The following is a 12,785-nucleotide window of genomic DNA, read 5'->3' as shown; positions in this document are numbered from 1 at the left end:
TCCCGCTGGGGGCTGGGACCTATACAGTTCCTTGTAAAAGCCTAATTCACATTCCCTGCACTCCGCACCGTAGTTCCCCTGCCATCTTTGACTCCACCTATTTCCCTCGCTGCCATCCTCTTATGGAGCTGGTGTGCCAGCATCCGGCTCGCCTTCTCCCCATATTCATATATCGTCCCCTGTGCCTTCCTCCACTGTGCCTCTGCCTTCCCTGTGGTCAACAGGTCGAACTCCGTCTGGAGTCTTCGTCTCTCCCTGAGTAGTCCCTCATCCGGAGCCTCTGCATAGCTCCTGTCCACCCTCAAAATCTCCCCCACTAACCTCTCCCTTTCCCTGCCCGCTCTCTTCGCCCTGTGAGCCCTGATGGAGATTAACTCTCCCCTGACCACCGCCTTCAGCGCTTCCCATACTACTCCCACCTGCACCTCCCCATTGTCGCTAGCCTCCAGATACCTTTCAATACACCCCCGCACCCTCCCGCACACTTCCTCGTCTACCAGCAGTCGCACATCCAACCTCCACAACGGGCGTTGGTCCCTCTCCTCCCCAGCTCCAGCTCCACCCAGTGCGGGGCATGGTCTGAAATGGCTATGGCCGAATACTCCGTTCCCTCCACTTTCGGGATCAATGCCCTGCCCAAAACAAAGAAATCTATCCGGGAGTAGGCCTTATGTACGTGGGAGAAAAAAGAAAATTCTCTGGCCAAAGGCCTGGCAAATCTCCACGGATCTCCTCTCTCCATCTGATCCATAAACCCCCCAAGCACCTTGGCCGCAGCCGGCCTCCTCCCCATCCTAGATCTGTAACGATCTAATGCTGGATCCAGCACCGTGTTAAAATCCCCACCCATTATCAAATTCCCTACCTCCAGGTCCGGAATATGCCCCAACATCCGTTTCATGAATACAGCATTGTCCCAGTTTGGGGCATATACATTCACCAGTACCACCTCCGTCCCCTGCAACCTAACACTCACCATCATGTATCGGCCTACCTTGTCCGCTACTATGTTCTTGCCCTCAAACGACACCCGCTTTCCCACCAGTATTGCCACCCCTCTGCTCTTTCCATCCAGCCCCGAATAGAACACCTGTCCCACCCATCCCTTCCTTAACCTGACCTGATCTGCCACCTTCAGATGGGTCTCCTGAAGCATGGCCACGTCTGCCTTCAGTCCCTTTAGGTGCGCGAACACTCGGGCCCTCTTAACCGGCCCATTTAGGCCGCTCACATTCCACGTGATCAGCCGGATTGGGGGGTTACCCAACCCCCCGCCAACTAGCCTTCTCCTATCTTAGGCCAATCCCGTGCTCGCGCCTCCCGCACCCTCCAGTCCCCCAGGCGGGGAACCCCCGCCCCGACCACCTCTTCCATTTTCAGTTCCCCCTCGGACAGTGCAGCAGCAACCCTAGAATCCCCCCCCCCCCCCCCCAGCTAGATCCACATCTAGCACTTTTGCTCCCCCATATTACTTCCGTGAGTCAGCTGACTTCTGCTGACCCCGGCTTCCCCCGCCTTCCCGTTGATCTCCCCGTGTGGGAGTCTCTCCTCCTCCTTACCTTCCTCAATCACCCCCCCCTTTTTGGCGCGGGAAAAAGCCCGCGCTTTCCTGAACCAGCCCCGCCCCCCGTGGCGCAGCTCCTGTTGTGGCCATCATCCCAGTTCCCTCATCCCCGAGTCTCCCCTCCCTCCAGCACCGACGCCCACATTCCCCATCATTTTGTCTACAGAAAAGAAAAAAGGAAATCTTAACCAGAACTCTACCCACATCCCCATCCATCATCCCACCCACAAAATATTCTTTACCCATATTTACAACCCCATCCCCTCAATTCGAGTCCAGTTTTTCCATCTGAATAAAGGTCCAAGCCTCTTCTGGCGTTTCAAAATAATGGTGTCGGTCCTGATAAGTGACCCACAGTCGCGCAGGCTGCAGCATGCCGAACCTGACTCTTTCTATGCAGCACCGCCTTGGCCCAGTTGAAGCCAGCTCTCCTCTTTGCCACCTCCGCGCTCCAATCCTGGTATACTCGGATCACCGCGTTCTCCCATCTGCTGCTCCGCACCTTCTTGGCCCGTCTCAGCACACTTTCTTTGTCCGCGAAGCGATGGAACCTTGCCACTATCGCCCTTGGCGGCTCATCTGCCTTGGGTCTCCTCGCCAGGACCCGGTGAGCCCATTCCAGCTCCAGGGGGGTCGGAGAGGCCTCCGCACCCATCAGCGAATGGAGCATCGTGCTCACGGACGCCCCGGCATCAGCTCCCTCCACTCCTTCGGGAAGACCCAGAATCCGAAGGTTCTTCCTCCTCGACCTGTTCTCCAGGACCTCAATTCTCTCGGCCCACCTCCTGTGCACCGCCTCGTGCGCCTCCATTTTTACCGCCAGGCCCAGGATCTCATCCTCGTTGCTATTTACTCTATCATTCACCTCACGAAGCTCCACCTCCTGGGTCTTCTGGGTCTCCTTCAGCCCCTCGATCGCCAACAGCATCGGCGCCAGCACCTCCTTTTTCAGCTCCTCCACACATCTCTTGAGGAACTCCTGCTGATCTGGCCCCCACGCTGCTCGCACTCCGCCCTCTTGCCTTCTTCCCCTCGTTTTGGGCCTCTTTCCTCGTCGTTCCACCGCCGATCCCTGCCATATATTGTAGGGGGGACCTCACTGCACCTTCCCACATGGGATTAATCCGAAGAAAGCTCCGTTGGGGCTCCTCTGGAGAGCCCGAAAGTCCGTTGTCGCGGGAGCTGCCGAAACGCGCGTCTTAGCTCCGCATCGTCGCAACCGGAAGTCTCTTGGAGTGTCAGTCTTGATTATTGTGCTCAAGTCCTGGAGCAGGACTGGAACCCAGAACTTAGTGGATCAGAAGTGAGAGTGAGAGTGAACCTGATAGGCTGAGTAATACAGGAATTGAGGAATAGATCAGCTATGATCAGATTAAATAGTATAAGAGATTCAAGGGGCTGAACAGTCCACTATTGTTGCCAATGGCATTATATAAATATTCAATGCGTAATATGGTATTGAAAATTTAATATTGACATCTTCAGCAATCAACGATAACATTAGTCAATTTTTAATCTTGGGTCTTTTTAAAATAATCAGATTAGAATTTTGCTCCTCAAGCTGCATATGGATTAAGTTCTAATTGAAATTTATATATTGCATTTTATCCAGATAAGTGATAAATAGACAAGTAGACAAAACATTTCAAGTCGATTCCCCTTAATAGCACAGCAAACTTATCCAGTGAGCAGCTAAGCCACACGAAGTGGGAAAATCCCAGGTTCAATCTCTGATTTGTATTGTGTGAACTGTTCTCAGTCAGGACAGCAGCAAGGGCGAAACATGACCTTGACATCACTAGTTTGGGGAATTACAAATCTTGCTTCAGATTCCTATCCAGAAGCTTCTGGTGAAAGCACATATGTGCAAATATCAGATGAGGGCAAAATTGGCTGTGGTGCTCTTTGGCAGTTGAATAGCCGGTCAACACTCACTGTCAAGGTTCACAGGTGAAGAATAACCACTTAGGTGAGATGGTAAAAAGGGGGAGTGACCCAGTGGAACTGGACAAAATCATGGCATTAACATCTTGAAAAAAAGCAACGAGATTTATTGAGGAAAATAAGCTATTAAGCAAATCTTACCATATCTTTAATTTGGGAAAGAGTGATCTTCAGAGTGACATTCAGGGCGAGATCGGTGTCTTCTACAGGCCTGAGAGCATCTGTATAATCTTCAAATAAATTCTTAAACAGCATTTGAGCATATCTTCCATCTGCTGACTCAGTGCCTATTCAAACATGAAGCAAATTCTTATTCAAATGTAGTGAAAAATAATCAAATTATGTTCTATTTTTATCTGTGTATTGCCTTTTCTTAAGGTGGACTGCATTTTAAGTGCTATTTATTCTGGAAACTGATACAAGGTAGAGTAAGGATCACCCTCAGAATTTCAAAAAATGTTTCACATTCTACAAAAATAATTTATCTTAGTTTATTTATTTAAAGAGTAGAACTTTAAAAAAAGGGACACAAGAAGCCCTGGGCGGGATTCTCCCATTCGGCGGCAGTGTCCCCACGCCGTCGGAAACGCCATTGCGTTCCACGATGGCGTGAGCGGGCCGCTGGGAGTACCGATTCTGGCCCCAACAAGGTGCCAGCACAGCGCTGGAGCAGTTCACGCCGCTCCAGCCTACCATTTCGGCACGAACTGTGCGCCGCGGGATCCGCGCATGCGCAGTGGCTCCGGCGTCAATGAGGACATGCGCAGTAGCGCCAGCGCCAACCTGCGCATGCGCGGTGGCCTCCCTCAACCTGCCGGCCCGGACGCAACATGGCGCGGGAGTTCAAGGGCCAGCGGATAAGAAAATAGGCTCGGGGAGCAAGAGGCCGACCCGCCGATCGGTGGGCCCCGATCACAGGCCAGACCCCATTAGAGGCCTCCCCTTTGGTCTGAGCACCCCCCCCTCCCCCTCGCCAGGCCACCTCTCCCCCCCCCCCCCCCCCCCAACCCCACCCCCAACCCTGCTTGCAGAGTTCTTGCCGGCTGCGACCCGGTGTGGAGAACGCTGGTGGACTCTGCCTTTTTAGAGCGGCCGCTAGGTCCATCTGGGCCGGACAATCGGTGGCCCGGCCGCGTAGAGTGGCCCACTACTGGTGCCGCGCCAAACGCGCCGATTCTCCGAGTGCGTGCCGCCGTCGGGGCGCGGTTGCGGGGATTCGCCAGCCTGACGCGGGGCTGGGAGAATCCCGCCCACTATCTTTACACAAGTTGTACTTTTAGTGCCCGATTACTCCCAAGCACATTGTTCAGAAATGGTTTGATAGGTCATACTCTGACATTTCATTAAAACTGCAAACATTTACCATTAGAGGACTAAAATAATACCATCTCTTAAATAGTTGAAAAAACTGTTTAAAAAAAACGCTATTTTGCAAACTTTTCAGATATAAAGAAAATTGGTTGGCGGATAGGAAACAAAGATTGAGAATACACGGATCTTTTTCCAAACGGCTGGCAGTGATTAGTGGAGTACTGCAGGGAGCAGTGCTGGAACCCCAGCTACTCAGAATATATATTAATGATGGGCAGCATGGTGGCATAGTGGTCAGCACTGTTGCCTCAGAGCACCAGGGACCCGGATTTGATTCTGACCCTGGGTGACTGTGTGAAGTTTGCACGTTCTCTTTGTGGATTTTCTCTAGGTGCCCCGGTTTCCTCCCACAGATCAAAGATGTGCAGGTTAAACGGATTGGGCATGCTAAATTGCACCTTAGTGTCCAAATGTTTAGTGAGGTTATGGGGATGGGGCGGAGCTGTGGGCCTAGGAGGGGGTGCACCTTTGGAGGGTTGGTGCAGGCTCGATGGGCTGAATCGCCTCCTTCTGCACTATAGGAATTCTATGATTTAGATGAGGGATCTGAATGTAATATCTCCAATTTGTAGATGACACAAAGCCTTTAAAAAAAATCTTTTTATTGGCATTTCTCATATTTATAAACAAACAGTTGTATATATACACATTACATCTATCTTGCCTGCGCTAATTTACTTTATTGCACAGAGGTTTATTTTGTCCTTCATTTAACTGACCCTATGTACATTTTGCTGCCCTCTGGATCGGTCTACAGTCCCCTCCCCCCTTGGCTTCAGCTGTGCTTTTCTTTTATTTTCTGGGAAAGGGGGCGGGGTTAGCTCCCCCCTCTTCTCTTGTGGTTTCCCCACCTTCCCCCGCCCCCTGGGTTGCGCAGTCCTTTGTGGTTCCTCATCTATCTTGTTTTTTTTATTCTAAGCTTACTCCTCGTTGCTAGCCTCGAACAGGTTTTGGAACAGGCCGACAAACTGCCCCCAAGTATCCAGGAAGCCACCCTCCGACCCTCGGATGGCGTACTTAATCTTCTCCAGGTGGAGAAATTCCGAGAGGTCAGCGAGCCAGTCTGCAGCTTTGGGTGGTGCTGCCGATTGCCAGCCGAGCAGGATTCTCTGGCATGCGATTAGGGAAGCGAAAGCAAGGGCATTAAGCCCCCTTCCCCAGGTGTAGTTCTGGCTGCTCCTATACCCCAAAGATTACCACTATCGGGCATGGCTTCACCCTCACCCCCACAACCTTGGACATTGCCTCAGAGAAGGCTGTCCAGAACCCAGCAAGTTTGGGACAAACCCAAAACATGTGGGTGTGGTTGGAAGGGCCCCTCTGGCACCGCTCACATTTGTCCTCCACCTCCGGGAAGAACCTGCTCATTCGGGTTCTGGTTAGGTGCCCTCTGTGCACCACTTTGAGCAGCTGCATTAGGCTTAGCCTTGCGCAGGAGGAGGTGGAGTTCACCCTGCTCAGTGCTTCGCTCCAGAGTCCCCACCCTACCTCTGTCCCCAGTTCGTCCTCCCATTTTTGTCTTGTCTCGTCCAGTGGTATTCGGGCTCTGTCCAGTAGCTGACCGTATATTGTCCCACATAGCCCCCCCTTATCGCTGCTTGTGCCTATCAGGTCCTCTAGTAATGTGATTTCTGGGGCCCCAGGGTGCCCTATTGTCTCTTTGCGGAGGAAGTGTTCTATTTGGAGGTGTCTCATTTGCCGTCATTTTGCTAGTTTCCACTTCCTCGTCAGTTCATCCAGTGTCGCCAGTCTGCACCCTATGTAGAAGTCCGCGACCATCAGTGTGCGCCTCCATCTTTTGAAGGCGGCATCTATCATGACTGGGGGAATCTGTGATTGCCGCAGATAGGGAACATGGGGGACATTTTAGTTATCCCGAAGTGTTGTCTCAACTGGGACCACATTCTCAGTGTGGCCGCTACCACTGGGCTCGTTGTGTATCTTGTTGAGGGGGATGGGAGTGCTGCTGTGGCCAGGGCCTGGAGGGTTGTTCCTTTACAGGATGCCTCCTCCATTTGTACCCAACCTGTGCCAGGTTCTTGTACCCATCCCCTCACTCTTTCTGCTGTTACTGCCCAGTGGTAGTATTGTGGGTTTGGAAGGCCAAGCTCCTTTGATTTTCCTTCTTTGCAGTGTTGGTTTGGGAATTCTAGGGTTCTTACTTCCCCACACAAACACTATGATTAAACAGTCTACATTTTGGAAAAAGGCCTTAGGAATGAAGATCCATATGGATCTAAACAGGAAGAGGAACCTTGGCAGTACGTTCATCTTGATCGTCTGCATTCTCCCTGCCAGGGAGAGTGAGAGTGAGCCTCACCTTTGAAGGTCCAGATGACACAAAGCTGGTGAAAGGGTGAGCTGTATGGAGGATCCAGAGATGCTTCAGTGCAATTTAGACATGTTGAGTGAGTGGGCAAATGCATGGCAGATGCAATATAATGTGGATAAGTGCGAGGTTATCCACTAGTAGCAAAAACAAGAAGGCAGGTTATCTGAATGGCTCTAGATTGAGAGAGGAATGTGCAACGAGATCTGGGTGTCCATGTGCACCAGTCACAGAAGGTAAGCATGCAGGTGCAGCAGGCGATAAAGAAAGCAAATAGCAAGAGGATTGGAGTACAGGAGCAGGGATATCTTGTTGCAATTAAAAAGGGCCTTGGTGAGACCACACTTGGAATATTGTGTGCAGTTTTGGTCTTCTTATCTGATGAAGGAAGTTTTTGCTATAGAGGGAGTGCAGAGAAAGTTTACCATACTGATTCCTGAGATGGTAAGACTGACATACGAGGAGAGATCCAGTCAATTAAGATTATATTCATTGGAGTTTAGAAGAATCATAGTAGCATAGAATCCCTACAGTGCAGAAGGAGGCATTCAGTCCATTGAGTCTGCATAACCCTCCGAAAAAGCATATTACCTAGGCTCACTTCCCCATCCTATTCCCATAATCTCGGCTAACCTGCATTTATGGATACTAAGGAGCAATTTAGCATGGCCAATCCACTTAACCTGCACATCTTTGGACTGTAGGAACTGGAGCATCCGGAGGAAAACAACACAGACACGGGGAGAACTTACAAACTCCACACAGACAATCACTCAAGGCCAGAATTGAACCCAGGACCCTGGTGCTGTGAGGCAGCAGTGCTAGCCACTGTGCCACCACAGAAACTTGTAAAATTCTAACAGGACTAGATGGGGTAGATGCAGGAAGGATGTTCCCGATGGTTGGGGCTCCGGAACTAGGGTTCACAATCTGAGGTCATAGGGTAAACCATTTAGGACTGAGATGAAGAGAAATTTTCTTCACCCAGAGAGTGGCGAACCTGTAGAATTTGCCATCACAGAAAGCAGCTGAGGCCAAAACATTGTATGTTTTCAAGAAGTAGTTAAATATAGCTCTTGGGGCTAAAGGGCTCAAAGGATATAGGAAAGTGGGAACAGATTACGGAGTTTGATGATCAGCCATGATTTTAATAAATGGCGGAGCAGGTTCAAAGGGTTGAATGACCTACTCCTGCTCCTATTTTCTATGTATCCATGTTTATATTAACAGCTCTTGCTGTCATACTGGAGTTCAACCATAAGCGGTTCACCAATTGCGCAGCCAAGCTTCAATCCAAAGTGATAGCTTGCTCCCCAACCTTTAGTTAAAAAGTACAACCTATTATCCATTCGACAACCTGGATCCCACCAGCATGAAAGATGAATTAGGAAATTTGAATGGGTGAAAGAGGTTCTTTGCCTACGTTTAATCTGCTCGAAGCATAATCAATTGTTCGATATCAGGGTCATTAAGACAAGAGATTTGGAGAATATAGGGGGGTGTATTTATTGAAAGTCATAGTGGTGTATCACTGAACAGTTGAATCAGAGGAAGTGCACTCTCTGCTGGAAACATTGATAATATGACACAGGGCAAAATGTTAGGTTTCAGAAAAACTCACACCTCTCAAGCCCGGGTGTTAGAATCAGAAGGCTGACCATTCATTCAATCAATCCAAAAGAGGAATCGTGTTTTAGTTATTTTTCACTTTTGACCTCAAGGAGGGTTCTGTAGCTAGTTATTAGCTTGTATCTATTATTCTGTAGGTTCACTACAGCTGTCAGTTTAACAATCCAATTTTAACAGATTGATGTATTTTAGTCCACGTTTGGAAAAATTGGACAAGTGCAAGTGTGGGCATGTGCCCAGAATATCCAGTTCAGATCACAAGGGAACCTGGCAAACCTTGTATTACAACAATTTTTCATTAGGTATTGGGTTACTGGACATACACTCAAATGCAAGACATGCTGCTTACAGAAGTGACAAACACAACTATACACAAGAGAATACTGAAGTCACTCATTGCTAGAGGGATGGAGTTTAACACTAGGGAGGTTATGCTCCAACTGTATAAGGTGTTAGTGAGGCCACACCTGGAGTATTGTGTTCAGTTTTGGTCTCCTTACCTGAGAAAGGACATACTGGCACTGGAGGGTGTGCAGAGGAGATTCACTAAGTTAATCCCAGTTTGTTTTTTAAAATATATTTATTAAAGTTTTTTAACACAATTTTTCTCCCTTACAAACAATAACCCCCTCCCCTCGTAACAAAAAAAAACGAGAAATCGCGCAGAGCAAGCTATATACATGGCAAAATGATATATTTAAACAGCTTTGTACACTGGCCCTCACCCGTACGTGCCAGTTTCCCCAACCCTTCATGTTATCTCTTGCTCATCCCCCCCTCCCAGGCATTCCCCCCCCTCCCCACCCCCCAGGACGTCCCCTCCACCCCACCCCCCCAAGGACGTCCCCTCCACCCCCCCCCCCCCCAAGGACGTCCCCTCCACCCCCCCCCACCACCCCCCCCACCCCCTCCCCCCCAAGGACCCCCCTCCCCAGGACGTCCCCTCCACCCCCCCAGGACGTCCCCCCCGTCCCCCCCAGGACGTCCCCTCCACCCCACCCCACCCCCCCCCAAAGGACGTCCCCTCCACAACCCCCCCCCCCACAAGGACATCCCCTCCACCCCCCCCACCCCCAAAAAGGACGTCCCCTCCACCCCCCCCCCCAAGGACGCCCCCTCCACCCCCCAGGACGTCCCCTCCGCCCCCCCTCCACCCCTCCCCCCCCAGGATGTCCCCTCCACCCCCCCTCCCCCCAGGACGTCCCCTCCACCGCCCCCCCCCCCCAGGACGTCCCCTCCACCCCCCCCCCCCCAAGGACGTCCCCTCCACCCCCCCCCCCCCCCCAAGGACGTCCCCCCCCCAGGACGTCCCCTCCACCCCCCCCCAGGACGACCCCTCCACCCCCCCCCTCAGTACGTCCCCTCCACCCCCCCCCCCAGGACGTCCCCTCCACCCCCCCACCCCCCCCCAGGACGACCCCTCCACCCCCCCCCTCAGTACGTCCCCTCCACCCCCCCCCCCCCAGGACGTCCCCTCCACCCCCCCCCCTCCCCCCAGGATGTCCCCTCCCACCCCAACCCCCCCCCCACCCCCCCCCTCCCCCCAGGATGTCCCCTCCCACCCCAACCCCCCCCCAGGATGTCCCCTCCCCCCCCCCCAGGGACGTCCCCTCCACCCCCCCTCCCGCAAGGACGTCCCCTCCACCCCCCCCTCCCCCAAGGACGTCCCCTCCACCCCCCCCCTCCCCCAAGGACGTCCCCTCCACCCCCCCCCTCCCCCAAGGACGTCCCCTCCACCCCCCCCTCCCCCAAGGACGTCCCCTCCACCCCCCCCCTCCCCAAGGACGTCCCCTCCACCCCCCCCCCTCCCCCAAGGACGTCCCCTCCCCCCCCCCCTCAAGGACGTCCCCTCCCCCCCCCCCCCCCCCCCCAAGGACGCCCCCTCCACCCCCCACCCCCCAGGACGTCCCCTCCACCCCCCCACCCCAAGGACGCCCCCTCCACCCCCCAGGACGTCCCCTCCACCCCCCAGGACGTCCCCTCCACACCCCCCCCCCCAGGACGTCCCCTCCACACCTCCCCTCCCAGGACGTCCCCTCCACACCCCCCCCCCCAGGACGTCCCCTCCACCCCACCCCCCCAGGACGTCCCCTCCACCCCCCCCCCCCCACGATGTCCCCTCCACCCCCCCACCCCCCCCCTCCCCCCAGGATGTCCCCTCCCACCCCAACCCCCCCCCCACCCCCCTCCTCCCCCCAGGATGTCCCCTCCCACCCCAACCCCCCCCCCAGGATGTCCCCTCCCCCCCCCCCAGGGACGTCCCCTCCACCCCCCCCTCCCGCAAGGACGTCCCCTCCACCCCCCCCTCCCCCAAGGACGTCCCCTCCACCCCCCCCCTCCCCCAAGGACGTCCCCTCCACCCCCCCCCCTCCCCCAAGGACGTCCCCTCCACCCCCCCCTCCCCCAAGGACGTCCCCTCCACCCCCCCCTCCCCCAAGGACATCCCCTCCCCCCCCCCCCCAGGACGTCCCCTCCCCCCCCCCCCCCCCCCAAGGACGTCCCCTCCCCCCCCCCCCCCCCAAGGACGCCCCCTCCACCCCCCACCCCCCAGGACGTCCCCTCCACCCCCCCACCCCAAGGACGCCCCCTCCACCCCCCAGGACGTCCCCTCCACCCCCCAGGACGTCCCCTCCACACCCCCCCCCCCAGGACGTCCCCTCCACACCCCCCCCCCCCCAGGACGTCCCCTCCACACCCCCCCCCCCCCAGGACGTCCCCTCCACACCTCCCCCTCCCAGGACGTCCCCTCCACCCCCCCCCCCCCCCAGGACGTCCCCTCCACCCCACCCCCCCAGGACGTCCCCTCCACCCCCCCCCCCACGATGTCCCCTCCACCCCCCCCCCCCACGATGTCCCCTCCACCTCCCACCCAACGATGCCCCCTCCACCCCCCCCCCACGATGTCCCCCCCCCCGGACGTCCCCTCCACCCCCCCCAGGACGTCCACCCCCCCCCCCCCAGGACGTCCCCTCCACCCCCCCCCCCCAGGACGTCCCCTCCACCCCCCCACCCCCCCCCCCAGGACGTCCCCTCCACCCCCCCCCCCCACCCCCACCCCCAGGACGTCCCCTCCACCACCCCCCCAGGACGTCCCCCCCCACCCCCCCCCCCCAGGACGTGTCTCCCCCCCCCCAAGGACGTTCCCCCCCCCACCCCCCCCCAGGACGTCCCCCCCCCACCCCCCCCCCAGGACGTGTCCCCCCCCCCCCCCCAAGGACGTTCCCCCCCACCCCACCCCCCCAGGACGTCCCCCCCCCACCCCCCCCCCCAGGACGTGTCCCCCCCCCCCCAAGGACGTTCCCCCCCACCCCACCCCCCCAGGACGTCCCCCCCCACACCCCCCCCCAAGGACGTCCCCCCCACCCCCCCCCCCCAAGGACGTCCCCCCCACCACCCCCCCCCCCCCAAGGACGTCCCCCCCACCACCCCCCCCCCCCCCAGGACGTCCCCCCCCCCACCCCCCCCCAGGACGTGTCCGCCCCCCCCCACCACCCCCCCCCCCCCCCCCAGGACGTCCCCCCCCACCCCCCCCAGGACGTGTCCGCCCCCCCCAAGGACGTCCCCTCCACTCCCCCCCCCCCAAGGACGTCCCCCCCCCCCCCAAGGACGTCCCCCCCACCCCCCCCCCCAAGGACGTCCCCCCCCCCACCCCTCCCCCCCCAGGACGTCCCCCCCCCACCCCCCCCCCCCCCCCAGGACGTCCCCCCCCCACCCCCACCCCCCCCCCCCCCCAGGACGTCCCCCAGGACGTCCCCCCCCCAGGACGTCCCCCCCCCAGGACGTCCCCCCCCCAGGACGTCCCCCCTCCCAGGACGTCCCCCCCTACCCCCCAGGACGTCCCCCCCCCCACCCCCCCAGGACGTCCCCCCCCCCACCCCCCAGGACGTCCCCCCCCCCACCCCCCCCCCAGGACGTCCCCCCCCCACCCCCCCCCCAGGACATCCCCCC

At 56.9% G+C, this 12,785-nt stretch overlaps 1 protein-coding gene across 2 annotated transcripts in view; it reads right to left on the bottom strand.

Moving 5' to 3' along the window:
* Window positions 1–12,785, bottom strand: part of chrna9a (cholinergic receptor, nicotinic, alpha 9a) — a 56,263-nt gene that overhangs the window by 22,865 nt on the left and 20,613 nt on the right. For both annotated transcript variants that reach the window (XM_072496604.1, XM_072496605.1), the window contains exon 3: window positions 3,650–3,795. In XM_072496604.1, the coding sequence (XP_072352705.1) occupies window positions 3,650–3,795 (146 nt within the window). The remainder of the gene's footprint in view (window positions 1–3,649; window positions 3,796–12,785) is intronic.

The sequence above is a fragment of the Scyliorhinus torazame genome, chromosome 3, assembly GCF_047496885.1.
Source record: "Scyliorhinus torazame isolate Kashiwa2021f chromosome 3, sScyTor2.1, whole genome shotgun sequence".
NCBI classification, from domain to species: Eukaryota; Metazoa; Chordata; class Chondrichthyes; order Carcharhiniformes; family Scyliorhinidae; genus Scyliorhinus; species Scyliorhinus torazame.
This window is presented reverse-complemented; position numbering and strand designations above follow the sequence as displayed.